This window comes from Ascaphus truei, chromosome 2 (assembly GCF_040206685.1).
Source record: "Ascaphus truei isolate aAscTru1 chromosome 2, aAscTru1.hap1, whole genome shotgun sequence".
In the NCBI taxonomy this organism is placed as follows: domain Eukaryota; kingdom Metazoa; phylum Chordata; class Amphibia; order Anura; family Ascaphidae; genus Ascaphus; species Ascaphus truei.
The window spans coordinates 460,261,116-460,287,457 of record NC_134484.1 but is presented as its reverse complement, the minus strand read 5'-3'; the positions used below and the strand labels follow the sequence as shown (position 1 = coordinate 460,287,457).

The window sequence follows — 26,342 nt, the reverse complement described above, 5'->3', positions numbered from 1 at the left end:
ACTTTTAGAGTTGCTCAAAGTATCTTTCTGCCAAACTGGGACACAACTGATGCAAAACACATTACCATATTTCTCAACAAAAATGAATCTCATTACTATGCATGTCATTTTTTCTTGTAGATGTTGTGCTGCACTTTGGCACTGGTTTTGTTTCACTTGTGTACTGTATATGGGAGACTGTAATAACTAATCCCTTTTGTGTTTGACACCTAGTTTTATTGCAAATTGTCCCCTCCCTTCTTTTGTCAACAGGTCATCATCAAACACAACACTTAAGATGATTGTGCTATATGTGTATGTATATCTTTATTTATATAGAGCCATTAATGTACATAGCGCTTCACAGCAGTAATACATGTGACACAATCATATAAATAACAAATAATACAAATAACACATAATGGTAAGAAGCGCTTGAGACATAAAAGTAACATTAGGAAAAGGAGTCCCTGCCCTGAAGAGCTTACAATCTAATTGGTAAGTAGAAAAAACATACAGAGACAGTAGGAAGATGTTCTGGTAAGTGCGGCAGCAAGGAGCCAATGTCAATGTATAAGGTGTAAAGTATCAGCCACGGAGCTACTTATATGCTTCGTTAAGGTGTTCTGGGGTGATTGTGCAAGAAAGGTGCACTCACTCGACTCTTGCTCGAATGTCTTGGGTGCACGCCCATCACCGGCGAGGGTGTAATCAATATAAAAATGAGGTATTCTGCAGTTGAAGGAAGGAAACGACACTCTAGAGGACTATTTCAAATGTGGGAAATAATTTATGGAACAGGATCGATGTTGCCGCAAGGCCGTCCTGTCACAGACCCCCAGGTGAAATTCTGGGCAACCCTAACCCTCTCTAATAGCATGTCTGAAATAAGATGCATTATAAGGAACCCCAACCCTCTCTAATACAGCATCTGAGATCAGATGCATTGTACGGCACGCCAACCCTCTCTAATAGCGCGTCTGAGATCAGATGCATTGTAAGGAACCCCAACCCTCTCTAATAGCGCGTCTGAGATCAGATGCATTGTAAGGAACCCCAACCCTCTCTAATAGCGCATCTGAGATCAGATGCATTGTAAGGAACCCCAACCCTCTCTAATAGCGCGTCTGAGTTTAGATGCATTGTAAGGAACCCCAACCCTCTCTAATAACGCATCTGAGATCAGATACATTGTAAGGAACCCAAACCCTCTCTAATAGCATGTCTGAAATCAGATGCATTATAAGGAACCCCAACCCTCTCTAATAGCGCATCTGAGATCAGATGCATTATAAGGAACCCCAACCCTCTCTAATAGCACATCTGAGATCAGATGCATTGTAAGGAACATCAACCCTCTCTAATAGCGCGTCTGAGATCAGATACATTGTAAGGAACCCCAACCCTCTCTAATAGCGCGTCTGAGATCAGATGCATTGTAAGGAACATCAACCCTCTCTAATAGCGCGTCTGAGATCAGATACATTGTAAGGAACCCCAACCCTCTCTAATAGTGCGTCTGAGATAAGATGCATGGTAACTTCTTCTGTATTTGGTATAACCCTGGTTGAGAAACACTTACTTACACAATTAAAACAGAGCTTAAATACAATCTAACGTGAGCTTACACCTGTGCGATTGGCGTGATTATGGGTTACATGCATGTACTACATATTCAGTGCAAACAAATTAGTTGCTAAGCAGTGGTATCAGATTCCTAACCACCACACACGGCCCAATGTACATGCAGAAAGACTAGTGCAAGTGTAATGTTATGTCTGATAACACCCACAAGTGAATCCTAGTATAACCTTTAAAATGATTGACACTAACAAGAACATAGAACTGCAAACAGTGTTAGACTCACATTGAATATACATAGATAGATAATGCATGTCTTTGCCTAATTAGTTAAATCTAATCTGCATATATATGAGAATCCGAACGTACTTTCAGATAATGGATAGTAAATTGCTGTCCAATCATAGCCATGGAAACTTTTTTAACAATATGTTACATCTTGCAAATCTAAATCAATACATTGTATCACCACTATCTACGGTGATTCTCAAAACAGAAAACTCTCAATAAATACTATCTCAATAAATGCTCATATCTTGCTTCAATACGAGCTCAACAATTAATTTCCCTCAAAATAAAAACCATCAATGTAACAATTAATAAAATACAATAGAACTGTGTGTCAATGAAACACGTGACTTGAATCCAAAAGATAATACACCGAACCATTCAAAGCAACTGCTGTCTTACACAGTATACAGGGGGGTACATGTCTGACCCAATTAATAGAGAGCAGTATACAGTGGTGTTGATATGCTTAATGGTTGCAGTAAAATAGAACTAGACTTGCCACAGTTACCAATCCCTACATAAAATCCGATACTTTAAGTCATGTGAATTGTAGAGTTGTAGCATCACTGACAGTATCCTGTAGTATAGATGATTCAGTAACTTCTAGCGCTACCTTAACTCATGTGAATGACACTTCTTAGATGCCACAGGCCCTAGAAGCACAATTGCTGGGAACGATTGGATTCCGTTACCTTAAGTCACATGTCAGCAAATATCTGCACCATGGACAGTACCTGTTGATCATAAAATAATTGCCTGAGTCATCGAGAAGCACAATAGGATAAAATGTCACATGAACACAACATCTCACTTGTTGAAATCAGATGCAGCAGCTGGTTATAGTATATGAGAATATTAGAATATTATCGATACGTCCAGCAATTTGTGATGTATACTTATGAACAAATATTAGCATGGTGCACTGTCATGTGCAAAACTTTAAAAAGTGTTACTGAGGATAATTAGAGAATACATACAAGCTGACACAATAGCAGAAACATAAATGACATTAGAGCAGATCTAGGCTCCAAACAGCTGCTGGAAACGGGATAATCTAAGTTCTTCATTCAATCTACATGGAAATACTGTATTCTGGAGCCACAGGGAATACGCTGGGTAATATATGGCCAGACAGCTTAACTAGTTCCTTTTACAAGCACCACAAGTTCTTTGTCTTTTCTTCACTTTATTGGAAAGCAGCAGGTTTACAAAGTTACTTGTAGATGGTGGTGTAGTGAGAGAGGGCTTCTCTACAGTGAGAGTGCTTATAGTGGGCAAAAAGTAAAAACGATACTTCTTACCAAGAGGTGGAAGGCATGAGTTGTGCTTGCTTAGCCTGCTGAGATAGAAAGAAAGAGAAAATGGAGGGTGTCTCACAGGAACAGAGCCTGGGCTGAGGAAACTGTGAATACAGGCAGGGGGCAATGGGACAGTCCACACTGCCAGGGGAATTACAGGGGTTGTCATAGCCACCAACTCCAGCAAGCTAGGAGATAGAGAAAATATCTAAAAGTATCCATTTCCACCTGCGCTGGGAATAATAACTGCAGGGAAAGTACTTTTAAATAAAGGGCTAGCAGGCACAGAAAGGGGGGAAGGAACAGAACTATGAATCTTGTTCCAGGACATACTGAGTCCAGTTCAAAAATCCATTTGGCCTCTTGTTGAAGTAAAAAATTGTGTGTGTGTGTGTGTGCCGAGCATTGCATTTTAAGTGAAACTTCTTTGTCTTTTGTCACTGTTTTGTCACAGAAATTGTATGTGTGATGGTGATTTTTTTAATTAAAAATCAATACGCACTTTCAGTGACAAAACAGAAAGACGTTGGACTTGTGCTCGGCACACATCCCGTTTTAGCTACAGTATTTGCACTTCTATATTTATACTAACTGTGAATTCCTCGTGTGTTTGTGTCTGTGTGTCTGTGTGTGTTTGTGTCTGTGTGTGTGTCTCTATGTGTGTGTCTGTGTGTGTGTCTCTCTCTCTGTCTGTGTGTGTGTGACTGCGTGTCTGTGGGACTGCGTGTGTGTCTGTTGTGCGTGTGTGTGACTGTGTGTTTGTGGCTGTGTGTGTAACTGCGTGTGTGTGTTGTGTGTGTGTGCCTAGTGTGGGGGAGGGGGGCAGATGGAGGATGGCGGGGGGTGGGGGCAGTGGCGCAGTGCAGTCAGGAGAAGACAGTGATGAAGTACCTATGGGGGATAAGGCCGGGATCTGCACTCAGCATCTCCCGCAGGCTCTCCCAGCGGCCCCGGCATGAGCTCAGCATCCAGGCGTGCTCCAGGGGATCCAGCACCGCCAACCCATCGGACACCGACCCGCCGCCTTCCGTATCCTCCTCCTCATTACCGAACATGGAAGACAAGCTGTCCGAGTCCCGCACCCCGGCCCAGAGCAGCCACCCCTCTCGGCGGTGCTGCGGGGACACTGCACTCGGATCTTGCAGCCCCTGTCGCATCTCCCGGCCGAGGAGATATCGGGGGAGCTGGGGCACAGAAGCTCAGTAACAGCAGGGTTCGTGCTCTGCCTCCGGGGTTCCCGCGGGGGGCATGGTCACAGTGATGTGATGAGGAGGGGAGGCGGGTGATGGCGGTGGCATGTGTCTGTGCTCGGCACTGGGTGTGGGGGGAGACTCCGGTGAAATGACTGCGCTGTTGTGAGCTGTCTACACTCGCTACGGCCTCTTCTGCCAGCAGTGACGTCACTTCCGGGACTGTACTTCCATCTCTATAAAGGCAATTTATTGCAAGGGAAATTTTCGTTTTGGTAGATGCCAGCATAGAAGTTTCACTTCAATAATCGCTTCACATCTCCCCCTCTTGGTGGAATCTCCATATGATCAATTATCCTGTAGTATAGTGAGGATAATTGATGTCATTTATTAACAAAGTGTTTGGTAACAGGCTTATCAGATTCCCCTCTGGTCAAAGCCAACTGTATGCTTGAACGATGTTCGTTCATCCTTTCTTTAAACCTTCTATCCATTTTGCCAACGTAAACAAGACCACACTGACAAAATATAAGGTAGACTGATGTGGTCTAACAAGAAACATGATATCTAATAAGAATGGATTTCCCAGAATGTGGATGTTTAAACTGAATGCCCTCAATGAGTCCATTCCTACATGTCATGCATCCTTTACATTGGACACAGCCTTTCTTGAGTGGACTGAGACGACATTGTGGAAATAAATGTAGATAGTTCTCCGTCAGGTCACCTTTCATCAATAAATTAATCAGATTTGTATTTCTTCTGAAACCAAACAAAGGTTTCTGCTGTGTAAAAGGAAGCAGCTTGGTATCAGTTCCCAATATATTGTAGGCCAATGCTGTGCCACCAATTTCTTAAGTTTGTTAGAAGTATGGGAGAAAGTAGTTATCTAAAGCAATCTAAGATGCTTCTGATTGGCATAAGATTTAAGCAAAGTGTCTCTGTCTAATTGTAAGGCCTTACTTACACTGTTATTCACCTCTTTCTTATTGTATCCTCTTGAGATACATTTATCTGCCATTTTCGTCATCTGTACTGTTCTATCCTTTAGAGTACTGACAATTCTTGCAACCCCGATGAATTGTGAATAGGGTTACCCTTTTTTTAGGGGAATAAGGTGAAAACTAGATGCCAGCAATATCGCACTGCGGTCAGTGGGTTTCATATATAGATTTGTATTTGTAATATGGGAGGAGTGGCTCAGTGAGTAAAGACACTGGTTCAATTCCCGGTGTCGGCTCCTTGTGACCTTGGGCAAGTCACTTTATCTCCCTGTGCCTCAGGCACAAAAAAAAACCATGGATTGTAAGCTCCAGGGGCAGGGACTTGTGCCTGCAAAATGTCTCTATAAAGCGCTACGTAAAACTAGCAGCGCTATACAAGAACATGCTATTATTATAATTATTATTATTTAAAGAGGTACCTACTTTGCTGACAAGGACATCCAGGTAGTTTATATTGATAGTGTTGTAATTAACGGTAAACCATACTGGACTCAATAGAGTGTTTAATAAATTATAGAATTCTAGTAATTCACCTTCTGTGCCAGACCATAGGGAAAACAAATCATCTATATATCTGTAATAGTTAGATATTAAATATATATATACTTATGATCATTTAAGATGTAATTACTTTCATAGTGCCCCATATAAAGATTGGCAAAAGCAGATGCCACGTTTGAGCCAATTACTGTCCCTGTCAATTGCAAATAGAAAGTTATCTCGAACTTAAAATAATTACATGTGAGCACTAGATTAAGAAGTTCTAATAGAAATTGAATCGGAGGTCCATTATAATGTATAGATTGACAATGTCTATGCAACTATTGTTAACCCTTCAGAATGGGGAATGACAGTGTACAGGTTATGTACTTCCATAGTGACAAGAAATGATATATTGGAAACATTGGGTATATGTTTAATGTTTTTGAGGAACGTGGTCGTATCATTCAAATAACTGGGAAGCTGCAACACCAGCGACTGAAACCAAAAATCCAAGAATTGGGAAATCGGTTGATAAAGAGATCCATGTGCGGAAATAATAGAGTGTACAGGGGGTCTGTGAGGGATTTGTGAATTTTAGGAAGTGCAAAAATAATAGGGTGAGTTGGATGTGCTTGTGTGAGAAAAAGTGCAGTGTCTGAATTATTCCAGTCTTGCACCTCATGTGTAATGAACGAGTCAATCTGATTTTTAAATGTAATTCTGGTACCAAAGGTTAACTGTTTGTAGGCTGACCGGTCGCCTAGTAGTTTTAACATTTGTTATCTGTATTTCGTATAGTCCTGAATAACAAGACCACTCCCTTTGTCAGCTGAGTGTTTTATTAAAATTTTGTTTTTGATTATATTTTTCAAAGCTACTCTTTCAAGATTGTTGATATTAGAGTAATATTTGGGGGGGTGGGGGTTATGAGTCCCTTTAAATCTTGCAATAACAGTCTATCAAACATAGCTATTGAAGCATTGTTTGCAAATGGTTTAAATGCCCTCTTTTTCTTGAATTTCTTAGTTGATATTAATGCGTCAGACGCTGATTCTTTGGTAAAACGTCATAATTCGGAAAATATTCTATAAGCTTTAATGTCCATGTGAATTTATATAGGTCTATAAGGCATAGGTAAAGGCATTAGGTTTAGTATTTCGTTTAAATGATAAAACTTTTTCTAAAATTTGAGTTTCTACAGGAGTCAATATATGGCTTGATAGATTATAAATTAACGATTCTTCTGGCGTGGTGGTCTTTTAGTTATAGCCCTGTGTAATTTTGGGGTTACATGTCTTTCTCCTCCTGTGCAATAATCCCTGTTAAAAGGGCAGGTTTGCCAGGAGTAATCATGGGGTTTGCCCTCACCTCCTGTGATGTATATTATTCAGTGAAGGAAGTGACATCAGGCTCTGTGTCCACTAACAGTGACACAGGGGTGGTGCCTACTGAAGCTATATAATATGCAGAACTTCCTAAATTTAGGAGTGTGCCTCACCATCTGAGTGAGGTGAGTCTATCCAGCAACCTGTCAGGGCTCTGGCAGTGTTTGTGGCCCTCCCTCTAGGGAGTGGTGTGGAAGACTATACCTCTTACTTCATTAAGGAGTAGGGGAAGAGTTAGACCTGCTTTCGGGGCCCTTGCCTGCGAGTGTAAGGTCAGGGACTTCCTTTGGGTTGGCAACCTGAGAATGAGTGGCTAGACGACCAGCCACTATGATGGGTGGCTGTCCATGTCTGCTGTTAATAAAGGATGCCAAAGAAAGATATCGCTTCTGTCCTGTGTGTGGAGTCACTAAGGAAGAAGGTGCACATAGAGGTTCTCTTCCAGAGACTCCTCCCTGCTACGCTGGGGATCTGGAAGAGATGGAGGTGCTGTACCATGAGTGAGCATAACTCAACATTACCTCACAAGCCAGTCCTGATGCTATTACCCTTAATACCATCAAGCGGGAGAGTCAGGAGTCCTGTAAGCCAGCAGGTGCACCACACTATTGCCATGTGTAACCAGAGTATTATTTCCCTAGAGGGGCCAATCTGCGATTGGGGGGGGGGGGGTGGGAACCCGTTACATAGTCTTCCCCCCTCGAATGATGCAATGTCTAAATCTCTTTTTCATAGCAGGGTTGGTCTCGGTCTTAGAATACATCTGTCTGATTCTAAAAAATGTCCCTTTAACCCAACCGCCAGAAATGTCAGTCACTGTAAATGAAACTGGCTTTGTACATCCCAAATTGGCACCAAACATAGCACTAAAATCATTCATGTTAATAAAGTCAAAAGGTCGAACCACTTATTGATGACAAAATACAGTCCTTAGTCCATATCTTTATTGATCACTTAGTGCAAGGGAGCGCAAACTTTTCCTGCTGCGCTCCCGTCTGCCTGCTCTGGATTCGCACCCCTCCTACCTGCCGCATCAGATGATGCTCTGGGGTCACGTGATGTCAGGTCAGGTGACCCGTGGCGTCATTTGACGCCTGTGACGTCACTTCACATGACCCTGCGGCGTTATTTTATGCCGCGTTGCCATGGAGAAGCGCTACAGCTTCTGAATCTCGGTAAGTTTTCCTGTTGTAGAGGCCTCACGTGATCCCCCAGCATTAAATTAAAATGTCTGGGAGAAGAGCGCGGGACCTCTATAACTGCCACGCCCCCCAAGACAAATCTCCCGCCCTCCCCCCCCGGGGGCAAGCACCCCAGTTTGCACACTGCTGACTTAGTCTATCAGCAATTTTCAAAGGTAAAAATCATACTTAACAGTCAGGATGCCACCTTCAGTTGAACCATGAGCGGTATACAGCAATTGTGGATGAAAGGCACACTCACTCGGGAGCTCATACATCACCGGGGAGGGCACAATCAATATCAAAATGAGATATCCTGCAGTTTCACTTTTGCAGCTGGGAGACTTTGATAACCCTTTTGTGTTTGATAGGCAGTTTTATTGCAAATTGCCCCCTTCCTTCTTTGGTCAACAGGTCATCATCAAACACAACGCTTAAAATGTTTGTGCTGTATGTGTTCTGGGGTGTAAACTAAAGGAATATGCCACTCATGGGTACATTAAAATTAGGACTATAGATTAGTTTACGTGGCTATCTTGCAAACAGCTCTACTGTAATTATTCATAGTACAGCTATTACAAACCATCAAGCATCAATAATCATCCATGAGGACTCCTACACATTCATTGCTTGCACCATATTTAGTAAGGTACGAGATTCACTTGGATCATGGCATATTGTACATCTATCTGTTCTAGGAGACCTTGGTATCTACTGTACTAAGAGACCTTCCAGTGCAGAAAGACCTCCTACAGTCCATTCAGGTCAATGTTTTTTTTCTGGAGCTTGTAGGTGTCTTGTGGAACAGCCCTGCTTAGTAAAGAGGGGGCTACATGAGAATACAATACTGATAATGATAATGATGAACTATAGAGGGGAATGGGTAACACATGTTTCACAATTAAGACACCAGGCAGAATTAAAATTAATACATATTTTAATTATCATTATAGAGTTAACACATCTAGCAACTTACAGATAACAAAACAGTTATATACATATAGCCATCACTAATGTGCTGTCAGTAGAAACCATGGTAAGACATTGAGGTCACAAGCACAGTAGCAGAGCAACAACACTGTCCCAACAAGTTATTTCTGAAAATATATACTCTCACTAATATATACATTTATTCATAAAATAAATAGTCATAAAAAAAATCATTGAACTGAAGAAATACAAAAAAAGGTGACATCCTACTTTGTACATAGCTTTGGAATTTAAAATGATACATTACGTGCGTTTTGTAAGAAGGAGGACAGGGAGCGTTAGGTTAAAAGAATGTGATCATGATAGATCTTGAAAGGTACAACGAATCAGCAAAGAGAGACAGAAGAGGCACTGTAGACAGGTTATTTTTTTATTATAAGAAACTATATGCTGGAATCAATTGGTCATTTTCTCTCCAGTCATTGGATGTTTCACAGATATGTTCACATTGTTGCTTATCCTAGAAGTCCTCCACCACACTCTGAGTTGCCCTTTAGCCCCATATCTGGATAAGTGCCTTAGGACGAGGGGATTTACTTACAAAGCTGTGATATGGGATATCAGAGCCTGATCAGTGTTAACTGCCACTGACTTGAATGGCAGCTAACGCAGATCAAGCTCCGACTACCCTTACCAGAGCTTTGTCAACCCCTTCCTTAGTACTTTACTTACAGTCATAAGGAGCTGACACTGGACTTGAATGACCAGTACTTTTACCAGTAGGCTGTTCTTTGCCAGTTGTGATATAAATGTGCATTGATGATGGAAATGCAACAATGCTAATGGGATTTTAAACTCCTCCGTGCTGGTCATGCAACTCAGTGCTCTTCATAGAAGGGATTAGTATATCATCTTTCTCTAAATCAATGATGTATACCCTTAACCACCCCCGATATGGCACTGGTAGCTTTTTATGTGGATCTGGAGTTCTTTGAGATTTCTGATTTTGACCAAAGGAACCCGTTCTAGGTTACAGCCAGTCTTTCATTCTAAACACCTTGCAATCTGAACATAGGGAATTCTGTTTAACTGATATTCCAAAACTTGACATTCCTGATAAGATAACTGCAAGCCAGTTATTGCTCTCTCAAACCAATATACTCCCTGTTTTACCATATATTTAAGACATGTCTACACACTGTGAACAAATATCAGAAGATGAATTAGTACAAAACTTCACATCTTTTTTTTCTTAAAAAAACTAGCATCTAAACAATTTCTTTCATAGAAAGAAAACAATCGTATTTGTATAGTTATAAGTTGGATAGCAGCATTTAAAGGTAAGAAGATTCCATTCTGACTAGTGCTTTCTGCATTCAGATCGAGTGCCCCCCCCCCCCTTGTAATTATTGACGCATGTGGCACAAATGTACATGGTTAAACAATACAGGCAAAGACATTTGGGAAATGTTGGGGCTGTTAATCAACCCACTTCTGTTTTTCCAAAATATTCCATGATGAGACCATGATATTGTCTCATAGTCATAGACTATAAAATAGTGTCATTGAGCTAAAGGCTACACATGATGAGACAATTAGTTCTGTGTGACACTCTCAGAAATAGGTTCTAATGAGAATAACTAAACACAAAGTACAAGAACACAAAGGTGAAAGTCCATGTTGGATACACAATATATTGATACAATCTCCATTGTACTAAAATATGTCTTTAAAAAAAAAAATTAATGTCCTGTCCCATTTTAAATGTCTTTGTTTCGGTCTCCGTAACATAACGAGAAGTGGATGAATTTGTTAAGTGCAGTTTCCATCTTAAAACCTTTGCTAAAAAAAAATATGACTTGCCAGTATCCCACGTATTGCAGAGGTGGTGGTTAGAGTCCACATAACTCAAACTTCAATTATTTTAGTCAGCTATGCTGGTTAGTAGTGATCTCCGATGGTGCAGAGTGTAGCGTTTTGGTGTTTTTCCTCCTTCCGCTGTTTTGTGAAATCTGTCACAGAACACTAAATAAGCATTTGCATAAGAGCTTGACCCTTCTACTGCAATTTAATCGACTTGTTGAGGTTATTTTCCAGGATTATCCACGTAGAGAACTTTCTGTCATTGCTGCTCGATACTATAATGAATGATCCAATTGGGGTTTCAGAAAACTTTGCATCAACTGAAGTTCACACAGAAGATTAATCGGACTGTAAAATGACACCCTGCTCTCCTTTTCTCCCTTACATTCGGAATGTGGTTGTAATATATGGACGATCTGGTAATATTTTGCAATTCACTTAGTAGCACAACTTCTCTTACATAACGTAAGTAGAGTGGTGAACATGTTAATCCTTGGGAATGCTGCCTACCATGTTGTGCCATCACACTTATGACTAGGACAAGTATACAGTCTTCTAATGTGTATATCATTAGGGTGTATTGTTTGGAGAAAGTTCCATTTAAGTAGGGCTACTCTCCAGATGCATCTTGAGATATCCAAGAAGCCATTAGACCTATACTATTCAAAAAGTCACAGTTTTTTTAATACCAAAACAATTTTCACTGAGCCGTGCCGGAAAAACCAGACTTAAATCCATATCTTGGAAAAGAGCCTGGTATAAGGATAGCTGCTTATTTGCACGTGTGAACATCATATACCCTTATGCATTCCTGACAACTGACGTAGCAGCACCAATGGAAAATGCAGTGGCATTTTTCTTTTCTTTTCTCAGTCCTTGTGTTGTGTCCTCGTCCACAGCATAAAAGATCACACCCATCTATTCCGTGAGAGGTGACATTGCATATCCTATCACGGGTTCCAAATGATCCAGTCTCTGGATTGGGCTCACAAAAGTTGGGAGAACTCTCATAGTAAACCAGATCTCTCTCTGTTGGTGGCTTAAAGAAAGTGTATTTGGGTCTGAGGGTCTCAACCCAGCCACGAGATTCACGATGCTTCTCCACCACCATTTCCGAAGCACTATCGTACTTATCCTTGAGATAGTCTCCGATCACCCGGAAGTCTGGCTGGGACCACCAGCATGTCTTTACTTCACAGCTTCCAGACAGTCCATGACATTTGCATTTAAGATGCATGTGATCAATGATAGACTAGAATAAAAACAAAACAAAACAACATCAGCTTCAAGATGTAAAATATAAGCGCTCCCCTCTAATAAAACAAAGGTTCAGGTCAACAACAATCTAGAGTCAGAGATTTAAATATAGTATAAAGTATAACTATTTGCTTCATCCACCATACACTGTACTCTCTACTCCATTTTTAATTCCCATTGAAAAATCTCTTCAACGGAACTAGAGTTTTGGAAGTAAATGCTGAAGTGAATTACCTGTTTTTGCAACATGCTATGTACAAGTTGACAACAGTCTGGCTCAAATTGGGACTTATGATACTGCCACCATACATTAAGTGCACACAGTCTGTTGGAATTTGGGTGTTGGTACATAAAGCACGTGAAGTAAAACAAATTGGTCACTGCCATAAACAAATTGGTCCATAAACAAATTGGTCACTGCCATAGAGCAAATGACTGTGACACATCATTGCCCATGACTCCGAGATCAGGGGGGCTCAACTCCAGTCATCAAGACCCCTCAACAGGTTAGATTTTAAGGATATCCCAGCTTCAGTACAGGTGGCTCAATCAGAGGCTCAGTCAAAGGCTGCGGCCCCGCTGGCGCTGACAGCGCTCATGCTTGAGTGGTGAGGTCACCAACTCTCCAAGCATGAGTGCGGGTGTCCTGCGAATTGTGCTAGCGGGGGGGGGGAGGGGTTGCATGGGGGGGCCTATTGAGCACACTTCGAATGCTCTTTTTTTTTTTTACTTCCCAAGCGCCAAGATTGGAAGAGCGTGCATGCCCGCGCACGAGCGCGCGCCCCCCGCGTGTGCTGGGACGTGAGAATTCACTTTGCACAAAGTGAACTTGGAAGCGCCGCGCTCAGCGCTAGCAGGGACGCAGCCAAAGACTGAGCCTCTGATTGAGCCACCTGTGCTGAAGCAGGGACTGATTGAGCCACCTGTGCAGGATCTGGGCTATTCTTAAAACCTGACCCGTTGGGGGTCATTAGGACTGGATTTGAGCCCCCCCTGATTCTAGATCACAAAAACAGTTTCTGACAGCCATGGTCTGGATGTTGAATTTCTAAAAGTCTTAGCGACAAATATTGTTTTTTAATATTCAAAGAAAATAAAGGAGCCAAAAGATGTAACCCCTCATTAAAAATGATTTCACACTCCTTGCAAACAATACATTAGGGTTAAAATCATAATATACAAAGTTAATCAATGATCAGAGTCACTAATCACCCAATTTCTTATTGATAAATATAATATCTCAGCTGCCTTTTGCTTTGTCATTATATTGGACATAACATTGTTAATTTATTCCCCATGTAATTAGTATTACACTAGGATCCTTATTCTAGAATCGGGACAGTGCCAGCACTTTGCTATCGGGAACCCAGCATCTGTTGAAATGTACATGTGGTGCTATTTTTGCATCAGTATTGAGTCTGATTTCCAGCCTTGACAGGATAGTGGGTGAATGTATATTTGTGTATATTTGTGATGTTGTTATGCAATTTTTCTATTATACAGTGGGTCAGTAGTCTTTAGAATGAATGTATATGCCAACTTAAGACATAAGTAAATGATCTTACTGTTCTTCCTGCCTCATTGTTGTGTCTGTTCATTGCCGATCGAGCATCTGGCCTGTTCTCTCGAGCGTCTGCAAATTCTCGAGACACCATGCTCCCAAACTCCACATCTTCGCTGCATCCTCCCCACTTCCAGCCTTCTCCTGGAGGCCCTTTGTGACGTGTGTCACAGCCGCAGATGGTAGCAGATCCCTCAGCGCACGATCTGGTCACAGCAAATGCTACTCCAGCTGAGGCTATTGCATGAACAAAGGATGACTCCCTTGTTGCTGTGAATGAAGAAATCAATGAATTAGTCTACAGAAAGTTGTTGTCTTCCAAATTCAAGACAGGCATTGCGGTAATTACCCTGGCGGTATACATTTGAATGAGTTGTAGAATTACACTTGGAGTGAGAGCTCATTGGGGAAGAGAGTCCCTTTTCCTAATGCTAAACAAGATTGTGTGTATTGTATTGTATGTCTTTATTTATATAGCGCCATTAATGTACATAGCGCTGGTTTGTCAATATTACTGGACATACATGAAAAAAAATATTTCTCATTTTTATTACACAATACCATTTTTTATATCTATAATAACAATAATAAGACACAGTTTTCTGTTTATAGTATTTGCAGTGATATCCACGCGCCAGCGTATTTCCTGTTTCCACTATCGTTTGGGGGTCTGGAAAACCCCATCTCCACACTGGCTGCAAGATCACACTGTTTTCAATATTGTGCAACTCGTACACTTCACAGATCACTATTATTTTATTTATTTATTTATCACTATTATACATTAGCGCCTCTATTCCTTTGTTCATTTTAATTACACAATACCATTTTTTATATCTATAATAATAATAATAATAATACACAGTTTTCTGCCTTTCTGTCCAGCAAGATAGGCAGCTGCCCACAGCATTGTGAGGTCATCAGGGACAACATCAAGCAGTCACAAAGTCACAACATTGCAATTTTACACCTACTGTATAGAATTGCAGTGAGAGATGTGTGTATTCACTCCACATTAGTGACAAGTTTTCTCAACAGTACATTGTAGCGTCAGTTTCATGTTGTAATATCAGTAAGTTGAACGTCTTAGATATCCTTTCCTATAATGTGCTCTCATTGTGATTTTATTTTATTTTTAGTTGCGATAAACACCACTCGTATAAAATGCAAAAGGTAAAGGAGTGATCAGACGGATGATAGTTTAAATGAAGGAGATTAAAAAAAAAAAAAAAGAAGCAAGGGAGCATTTGACTGCACAAAGAAGTAATAGAAGACTCAAACATAATAGAAAAAGAAATAGGCAAAATAGGCAACAAGAAACAATGGAGCAGATAAATATGTGATAAGACGCAGAGAGAAATAGACATTGACAACATAGTGAAGAGGAATCTATCGAGCAAAGAGAGAGAAGACATGAAACAGATTGGATACAGACAACGTAGACAGAGAAACCATCCACAACATTTACAAGCACTGGTACAAGACCACGGACCACTAATATAGGAATTTATTTGTGGTAATATGACACAAAAATGCTGCGGAGCAAATTATTTTCTTCTAGAAATAAATACAGCTAAAAATAGACTTTGTTTCGCAGGTTTGGGCTAGTTTAATATATTAATGAGAACTTCTGCCATTAAAGTGCATTGTTAAAATGTAAGTTATGCATCTTCTATAGATCCATTAGATAACCTTCAATACTACATAATACAAAAAAACACACCACAATGAATAACCTCATCAGTTCTTTTAAACACATAACGAATAATGGTGTACAGTACTGTAGTTGTACGTGAACCTGATAGACTTTAAAACTACAATATACAGTACATGAAGAATATACTCCAGATCTGTATGTCTACTAGAAATCTGCAGTGTTTCACAGGGTATGAAATGTCTAGTGGTTAAACATTTTTATATATTTGAATCAGCTTAGTATTTATTTTTTTATGTATTTGGTTTTAATTACTTGGTGAGCCCCATAACACTGTACATGCGCACATATCTGGGAAATAAAAGACCCTAGTCATGAGCATGTGAGATGAAGTGGATTGTTGAAGTGTGTTTCTTTGTGTCTGCTCCTCCTTATCTTCCCAATAATGACCAGAAATATTTACATATGCTTACTTCCTCAGGTGTCAGATGTAAATGAGGGATACACCTGGCCTGATATAAATAACTCTGTGTTCAAATGGACTTCTCCTGTGCCAGCAGAGGTTCACCATTAAAGTTATTATTTGTGCTGTCTCTACATGGACAATAACCCGTATAACTAATACAAGAAATAGTACTAGCCTGAGATGAACCTAAAATGTTTCCGGCTCATCTATATTAACGACAAATCTGAAGTCCTTTTTGAGGTTATCAGATTGAGAGATAACCAATGCCAGAGAATGCATGCATTCGGAAAAGCAAATACAATTTTGACAGCAAATATGTCAAGATGAAATGAGACAGTTAGCAAGAACAAATTAGAACATGCTCTAGAGGGAATGGTTAGCAGCTCTTCACCTCACTATTGGTTAGAGTGACTCATAGATGAGCCTTTTCTCATGTGATGTATTGCAGCAGTGAAAGAGTGAACAGAACTCTCAGCTGAAGCCAAAACATTCTCTGTAATGCCATTTCATTTCTGGGCAGCACTCCATTGATGACAACTGTTGGATGAGAACGCAAACTGAAGAACGGCCTTATGGTGTGTGGCTAAGGATTATGGTGCCTAAAGATGACTGACTGCTCATTGTGCAAGAGTGGTCTTCATATTCTGTAAACAGCCATTTACCCCACTATAAAAGAGTGGCAAGCAGGGGCGCCACTATTAGAACGTAACAAAGGGGCCCAAAAAGTTGTTTGTTTTCCACTGCTCCCATGTACAAGTCTGCAAATGAATAGCGTAAGTTAAGTTGGAGTGCTTTCTGGGACAAACCTTTTCTCGTTTCAGCAAATTGTGTGATTGGGATAAAACTTGCCTGCAGAACGATGTGACGTTCACTCAGCCTTTTGCCGAGATGCTACACCAAAAATTGTAATCCTTATACTCCTTAACAAATTAAATGTTGCCATGTCCTACACAAGATATTGTTACCCTAGTGGCTAACAAGCCACCATTGAGATCTGTTTCTTAGGTCCATAGTTTGCTATCTTAAACAATTTATAGAAGCACAGTGTGGCTTGTACTCACATTTTAATGTTTTTTTTTTTAAAGTAACGCGTAAGGTTATGTGCCTTGGTTGGTGACATGGTAAATATTTTGTTGGCTAAATTAACCCCTGTTAAGCCACAATCCTGCGAATGTTCTGAATGCATACACACTTGTTTCCAATGTACTTTACAAGTCAGCGCGTATCTATATAGTCCAGTGGAGAAGGTTCTATTAAATATAAAATGTAATTGGCTAGAAAACTGCCAGGTTGAAAATGTCCATACTGTACATTGTTTGGAACCTTGCTTAAAAAGGCAGCAGGGTGTATTTGTAATCCAAAAAAAATCTTAATGAAACTAAGGATATAGAGTGCTTCCTCTCTCCATTCCATCATTTAACACCAACATCTGCAATGTAGACAGAGCTTTTGGAAGCTAAAAGAGATGCTAACAGAACATTTCAGTGAAGCTGTGCCACTTCCCCTATACATGAACTGTCCTGTCAAGTCTCGGTGCTTAATTCTATTTAGCCTAAAAGGCTAAACGCCGGAGCCAACATTTATCTATTTGATTAGCCTTAAAACGTGCAGCTAAAAAGCACGGGAGTTTTAGTTCTGACACATAAAACATTTTGTTTTAAGAAGCTGGATCAGATGAGCGTTTTTATGGAAAAACAGGAAGATGTACCTAAACAAGTACTAGTTCCTGCAAGCACAATGTCGTCACAGTGTGTGTACACAGAGGACACTTTGATTAGCCCCTTGCCAGCATTCCTAGTTTACCAACAAACATTTCATTTAGGCACCTTTTGCTTGAAGAAACTGCAATGATTTGCTCTTATTCTATTTCACGTGGGTATGTGGGATGATTTGGGATGGGCAGTGTATGTATGTATATCTTTATTTATATAGCACCATCCCGGTACATACAGCTTTACAATACACGTGACATAATATTATAACACGTAATGGGAATAAGCGCTGCAGACATAAAACAATAGGAAAAGGATTCCCTGCCCCCAAGAGCTTACAATCAAAGTGGTAAGTAGGGAGAACTTACAGACAGAAGGAGGGGATTCTGGTCAAGGGGTCTATGTCTGTGCATCCGAGCTGTATATGCTGTTCATGACCAGGTAACAAGACTTTACATAACGATAGAAAGTAGATGACATGCTTTTGATGAGCGGGAATGTATTAAAGTATATGATGTAATTGATTCTGAAAATGAGTGAGTCTGCCTTCCAGTTTATTAGCTATTAAGTGATGGATATATTCAACGCATCTTAAGTGATGGATATATTCATGTCAGCAACTGACAGGCTATTTTCACTTTTAAAAGTAGGAATTGAGCAACACATGCACTCAGTACTCAGCTAAACAATACCAGAGATTGGGCATGAAGGAGGTGAAATAAATATCCTCAATATTTGTACGTATTTATGTATGTATCTCTCTCCCTTTCTATCTGTGTCTATCTAACAGTTTAATTCCAAATTATGAAAATAGTCAATTGCACATGAGAACCAATAGTATAGTGACATTTCCATTTAAGCGCAGTGCGGCAAAAATAACATTGGTAATCTGATTGCAAAAAGGTACAAACTAAGTCAGTGTGATAATACTTTTGTATGATGAAAATGCACATGTATGTTTACAGATAAAATAAGGCGTGTTGAACAAGTTTGCAAATTCTGTCTGTGCTAAAGTAGAGCTTGCAACACATTAAATTGCTAAATCATTTGTATGCGATAATGGCATAATGATCAATTAGTGTCAGTCAAAAGGCATTTTGCTTTTGCATTCAAAGAACATATGACATCTTCACTTTTCAGTCAGACACTTCATTGCATAATCTCAAAATTATACATCAGAAATGTATAATGTATATACGTAATGTCAACCTCATTCCACATTTAGTTTAACAAAAACACCACCAATAAATATTGGAATATCTGGACTTGATATCATCATTGCAGGAGCTTTTGTGAAGTGAACTCCTGAGGTACTGTACTATATATGGTTTATTTACAGTATGAGTAAAGACATGCAGGTTTGTGGATTCGAAATCTGAACTTTAGAACCAAGCTTTGAACCCGATCAAAATTTGAGCCAAAACCAGAAAAAAAAAGGAGCTAATTTTTGGGGATTTTTTTCCAAAAAGTTTGACGTTCGAAGAGTTGACAAAAGTTGCAACCAATAGTTCTGCTTATTTTGAGTTTTTCCAAATGCAAAAAAAACGGAATTGAAGCAAAACAAAATATACCATTTTTTTTAGAACAAAAACTCCAATGAGAGTGCCCACCCTGACATATTAGAATATATTGTGAAAGACCTACAAGAAGCATGTATGACTCAAAAACAAACATTTATTATTCACACGTATTAATTTCCCATTTGGGGTTTTATACTTGTGATCAACAAATAGAAGTTTTTTTTTTTTGTCTTAAGTGATACAAGACGCTGCCCCAATATATTACTATTTTGGCTGCTTGGGTATATTGATTGTTTCTAAGTGACCGTGATAGACTAGATACATTGGACTGTGACTTTCTGATGTAGTTCCTGTTTGCACAGTTTGTATTTCATGACCAACATATTCTCATGATGTCTTCATTCTTTGTGCAATGGACCAGGGCTACTGTGGAACGCCAACAAAGTGGAGGAGGAATAATTTGAGAAGTAGTGACCTAGTGCAAATGACACTGTTTAAAGCGAGATAACTTAATCAGCTATATAGCTAATTAAGGTAATTGAAGTATCTTCCACAGGTATCAGAAGACCACTTTTTTTTCCCCTATCCCCAAAGGTTGATAAAATGTAGTCTTGTTACATTGACTTGTACCGCACTGGAATGGGTTGAAAAGGGAAAGAGTTGTTCTTGGTAGGAAAATGCTTAAAATATACTATTTCTGGGTTAAAAACATATACTCCGAAGGTTCACATTTTTTGTGTAAGAAGAACAATACAATGCATGTCAGATGTCTGTATTTTTCATGGCGTCGCATCACAGGCACAATTACATGCCATGAAATGGAAAATAAATATAATACCCAAGGTCAATAAAAGAGGCTCAGGGGTGAAAAGGTCTTACATTTAGACCCTTGATCAATAGGATATCTGTTACTGACAAGGGAAAATTGTATTCTGCGATTGGGAGAAAACTTCCTGGACAAAAGGATTGCCCCGAGCCCACCTGAGAATGGAATGTGAGGCTGCGTCTAAGTGGCCTGATCACATGTGACAGCCCCCCTTCACCCTGCCTGGTTGGTATGGCAAATCGTCCTTATTACCTGCTGGGTGAATGAATCCCCCTTTGTGCTGGCACTGTCACGCCGCGTTAAACCGACAATAGCCGAAGATATTTTATATGAAATTCACCCTCACCAGTGATTAGCAAGGACCAACTAAGTCATAGCAACCTAGAACTATGCATTGGAAGGGCCCTGTTGTCGGCCAAAAGGGAAATCCCTATTCAAATGGTTTAATAAAACAATCTAAAGGGCGTGTGAATCGTGAAAAGCATTTTCACTTCTCTCTTTTGCTTAATCTCATGGTCTCTGAGATATTGTGCTCTGAGTAGACCCCAGCGGGGAGCGGGCTAAGGTCTCCCGTCAACTCCTTTTACAGCCCCCTTTTCTGTGAGTTAATGATATACTGGTGTGATTGCCTCCCGCAGCAAAGAGAAACACGCATTTTATCAAAAGGAGGGACCTCCTAACACATCCTAAATGGTAACAATTTCTCATCCAGAGGTCACAGGTCGTGACCTGGATCCTGGGACCCCACCCAGGCTTTTCAGCAGGCTAGTTAAAGATGAGCACTGCTGAACCCTCAAACGTGTCACCTTCAGGGAATTTACTCTTTAAGGGAAGCTGCCATTTCAACACTCTGGTTGACTGGTTAAGTAATAGCTTTACTGCTTTAGTCATTGTAAGTAGACCCTTCGATGGAATTGTGTTTGTGGCAGCCTCTTAGGTTTTATTAGTTTGTTTAAATAATGCAAGATGTTCTCATGCATTGAGAGAGGCAGATGAACGGTTTGATGATTTGGGTACTCTTAGGTCTCCATGCTTCTCTATGGATTCAATAATACAGATGTTGCATCGATAACTTAGGACAAGGGTGGCCAACTTTAGTAGTCAAGGGTCACCAACAGGTCAGATTTTCAGTATATCCCTCATTCAGCACAGGTGGCTCAACCAGTGGCTTGGACATAATGAGCCACTGAGGACTAACGTTGGCCACCCCTGCCCTAATATATAGTTATTGATGCAACACCTTTTATCAGTCATTAGGACTGAGCCCCTGATTGAGCTGAAGCCAGGATATCCTGAAAACCTGACTTCTTGGTGGCCCATGAGGACTGGCGTTGGCCGCCCCTGTATTATTCAAATATTGGCCTTTGTGAAGGCCCCTGATGAAAGGAAACATAAAAATGTTATGAGGAACTTAAATTGAAAGATATGACGATATGAAGAACTTAAATAGAAAGATATGACGATCGGTAAGAGGGCACATTTCTATTCGTTCTACAATGGCCCATATTTACCGTTGACCCTTTTTGGTTCGTCAAAAAAGTTTCCTTCAATCCAAATGTTCACAAGAGGTCTGCTCGATGCTAACCAGTTGATGTGCATTGCAGTAAAAGTGGAAGCATTTCTGAACACACTTATGATCCATGGATTTGATGAATGAACATGAATTTGTCTTTAACCACATCCAAAGAAGGGGCCATAGAACTGCTTGTAGGACTGGGCAACTAACACTTTGCAGGACATGCGTATCCCTAGGTATGAAGCAGACTGCATTGTACTGTCAGCCATGTGAGTGCTGGCTTATCCCATCAGTTAGCTTATGGATAAAATCAGGCAGACAACCTAGTCTTAAAGCAGCTGTCTGCACTGTTTGATGTTTTTTTCTTTTTACAAATCTGTTTAAAATATGTACTTTAAAAGATCTTCTTTTACCCTTTCGTGGAATTTTTTTTAAAATACAATGTTTCATTTAGGAGATAGGAGCCGTTGAAACATGAAGTGTCCGGCAGGTTAAAATGGATCTCCCGAGAACCCAAACGTTACAATGGCAAACTCAGGAGCTAGAGATTAAGAAAACAATGATTTTTAACACGAAAACATTTTTTTTTAAAACACAAAAAGACAGGGGGCAAGTTCCTAGTGTTATATAATTTAAACTTCTATAGGTTTCTGGTGGTAATAGCTGCGTTAAATATTCCCACATTTACTGAAAGTATAAATTAATGTGTGTGCCATGTGACGCCTGTGTCACCTCCTCCCAGACAACCTGTCCCTATCATCCTAACAAAGCCCACATTGGTTCAACATATTATATACATTAATGCCTATTACCAATGACTGCTTTAGTGGAACAAAGTCGCGGTACTGAGAATACTACCTGGCAACTTGAAACGCTTCAAACCTTGGGGCAAAGCTATGTTGACCTAATACTACAAAAGATGTTTGAAAAGAAAAGTGGAACTGTGGGTTCTTTAAAAAGTAGCAGTATTCTGTGTTTGTACAAGAAACAGCAGCGGCCCTCCACAATCCCTAATATCTTCACTCTTCTACCACGGGTTCAATGGCATTTAAATGTTTAGGAGCATGAATCTTAAAACCCTATTATTGTCAGTTAATCACTCACCCTGATCATTTCCTGCCCGCTCTTATCAGTTACATATACACTGTTTTTACCCCTTATTAATAATGTTTATTGATAAGCTTTGTAATTCAAATGCTACCATTTCCACTCGCAGTATGACATCATCGAAACGACAGGTCATTTTTAAGAACCGATGTTTGACAATGAACATTCTCGAAGATAATATGAGGACATGCAGTAGTATGCTCTGCAAGAGCTGACATAGGGAGGGCTCTATGTGGACAGGCATTGCAATGGGTTGCAGGCACCTCCTGCAGGGCAAGGGGTTAAGAATGTTTCCATACAGTAGGTCAGTATGCAAAGCATGCTATAAATGTTTCCTACATTACATTTTCGGTCTTGCAGCCTTTTATTAGTTTTCCGTGACTTCTCACTTTTCATTGTGAACAAGTTCGGGCGTCAGATACCCATTAAATGATAGGAAATGTTTTTTTGCTAATACCATAACTACCTTTCCAGTAGCAGCACGGAGAGAGCTAAAATATGCATGTAATGTTGTGACTTGCAGTACTTACAGCAGCTAATTTCCATTGTCCTCTGTTACTGTCAGCATACACAGTACTGTGCATTACTGAGCAGATCGTACAGTACTGTACAGTATGTGCAGTTGATTCTAAATTGAAGCAGTGGGTTACATGCATGAAATGCCTGCATGGGTTACACACCCATTCCTCAATTAACTGCCATGCAAGTAAGTGGAAGGTCACATTGGAACGAGAGCAATAACCTGTACGGCCAGTTGATGACTCTTGTCTCCTTCTGCTTTGTGGCCCATAATCAATCACATTTATTATTATTATTATTATTATTATTTTACTCTTAAACGTGTGCACTTTATTTGGTCCGAACAGGCCAGTTTCATTCCAACGGAGAGGTGAAAAAGAGAAAATTAGCCTAGGAAATGATACCCATCTAAGGCTGCACATATTCAGTAACCACAAGCTCTAAACGCTCAACACTTGTGTAACTGATTGATATTGATACATTGTTCAACGCGTCTAAGACAAATGGCCGTAAGACATTTGGCCGCCAGGTGAGTTTGCTGCCGCAGGTAATGTATGCCCTAACCCCTTACCCTAAAATCCCTAATCTTAACCCCATACCCTAAAATCCCTAATCTTAACCCTTTACCCTGAAATCCCTAACTCCTTACCCTAAAATCCCTAATCTTAACCCATTACCCTAAAATCCCCAACCCCTTACCCTAAAATCCCTAACCCCTTACCCTAAAATCCCTAACCCTTTACCCTAAAATCTCTAACCCTAACCCCTTACCCTAAAATCCCTAACCCTAACCCCTTACCCTAAAATCCCTAACCCTTTACCCTAAAATCGCTAACCCTAACCCCTTACCCTAAAATCTCTAACCCTAACCCCTTACCCTAAAATCCCTAACCCTTTACCCTAAAATCGCTAACCCTAACCCCTTACCCTAAAATCCCTAACCCTAACCTCTTACCCTAAAATCCCTAATCTTAACCCCTTACCTTAAAAACCTTAACCTCTTACCCTTAAAACTTTACGCCCTTACCCTAAAAACCTTCATCCCTTAAAATAAAAACTCTAACCTTAACCCATTACCCTAAAAACCTTAACCCTATAAACCATAACACCTACCTCAGGGCCGAAACAGCCACAGGTAATTATCCCTATCCATTGTTCTACCCCCTCTCCCCCCCCCCCCCCCCCAGAGATCTGCCATGCTGACAGGTATCACAGAGCCGTTTGGCAATAGGTGGTTTAGTCAAAGCAATAAAGCAAGGGTCACCCGAAAATAATTTGCTACACTTTGTTTTAATTGCTTTGTTTCACAGCCTAGGCCATAAATGTCACTATATTAAGACATCAACAAAATACAAAGCGCCATTTATTTCTAACCATCGACTGGTAAAAGAACCGTGCTGCCAAACTGGGACTATTGTACAACATTTCAGAAGAGTTGGGTTAGGGCCAAGTTATTATGAGATAACGTTATTTTGCCGTGATATCACGTTATGCAAGTCCCGGCATTACTCCTATAGTTGCTATTGCTGGAGTGGAGAGATGAGGGAAATGATGCTATGTTATTTAAATCACGTGTAACCTTGGCGCTACACCTATTCAGACTACAGATGTGCAAAGATTTTTGCGGACCAGGTGAAATTTGCCCTTAAGCCACGAAAATGTTTGCGGCCACGCCAAGTCTTTTTTTAAATCCAGACCTGAAATGGGTCTTTTATAGGTCACTCTCTCTTCTAGAGATTGGCAAATTTTTGGGGGTGAATTTTGGTTCCGCACCGGATCGACCGGTTCCTTTGGTCTGCGGATTTAAGCAGATCAATCTCAATAAGGGCGATTTGCGTTTTTTTATTATTATTATGACCAATACACTTAAGAATCCGCCAATGGATCGCAATCCGTGGTTTGGATGCCACAAATCTGTCAACGGATTGTACCCAATGGCGTGTTTTGATTAATTGGCACACACTCAAACCGACCAGATCGGTTTGCGGATGTTACACTGTGAAACAGACTTTGGGGGGCAAATGCGAGAGAATCCTGGACATGGATTTGGGCGGATTCACCCAACTCTACTCTCTTTCTCTTCAGAAAATGCCCTATTTCAGGGCCTGGGTGGGAATAACATCAAGTTAAGCACTGTATTAAATAACTTAATATTAACTACATGCCTTACCCTTAACAGACTTTAGAGGATAGGAGACATGCCTCATTTGCATCTCATTATCACCAATGTCCATTATAGTTGACGCTCTGCTCTTTACGAGAGAAAACGTGGCGTAATGTTACGTCATTGTCCTTGTATAAAACGTTACTATTAACATTATGTTAACTTCGGTCAAAGATTCGAGTGTGGACTGATCACAGCAAAAGATAGGGCTGGAGGCTAATGTCCAATAAAAAATATATATTTATTAAATAAGCATAATAGCTGGAATAACAAAAATAGGCAACAAGGTCCTCTGACGCGTTTCTCGCCCGATGGGCGCTTTATCGAAAAGTTAACTTCAGTCAACATCTGGGGTGCATTTAGACCTAAGTTTCTTTAACCCAAAAGGGACCATTAACCCTTTAGCATTAACTCCATAAATGCTAAAGGGTAAGAAGACAAAATCACCAAATATAGGCAATGGTGCAGCGCATCGCCCCAAAATCGGCCTAAAGATGCGCATAAAAGGAAACCTGTATTGAGCCATGTAGAAAGGAGGCTGATGGATCTCAGACGCGCTTCGCAACCAGCAGGATGCTTTATCAAGGCTAAATGCCAAAGGGGCCTGCAACACAATGCAGAATATGTATTGCCTTACGAGATCCAGATTATTTGCTGGATATATTGGTGTGAATGTAAAATGGATTGTTAAAGACAACTCTTCTTTGCGAACGTTGAAGGAAGAACAGTGAATTTGCTGATGTTGCATCCAATGCCAGTACTTGCTGTTGCACTGCCAATATAATTTAATATGCATCTCTAGACATTCTTTCTCTGAAAAGCCACTCATTTTCAGCTCACATATCACACAATTTT

The 26,342-nt window shown here is 40.3% G+C and overlaps 1 protein-coding gene across 2 annotated transcripts in view; it reads right to left on the bottom strand.

The window, feature by feature from the left end:
• Positions 1–9,345: 9,345 nt before the first annotated feature.
• WNT3A (Wnt family member 3A) overlaps positions 9,346–26,342 on the bottom strand; it is a 121,921-nt gene continuing 104,924 nt past the window's right edge. For both annotated transcript variants that reach the window (XM_075588026.1, XM_075588027.1), the window contains 2 exons: positions 14,008–14,273; positions 9,346–12,437 (listed from right to left, as the gene is read on the bottom strand). In XM_075588026.1, coding sequence (XP_075444141.1) covers positions 11,958–12,437; positions 14,008–14,273 — 746 coding nt within the window. In that variant the 3' untranslated portion in view covers positions 9,346–11,957. The remainder of the gene's footprint in view (positions 12,438–14,007; positions 14,274–26,342) is intronic.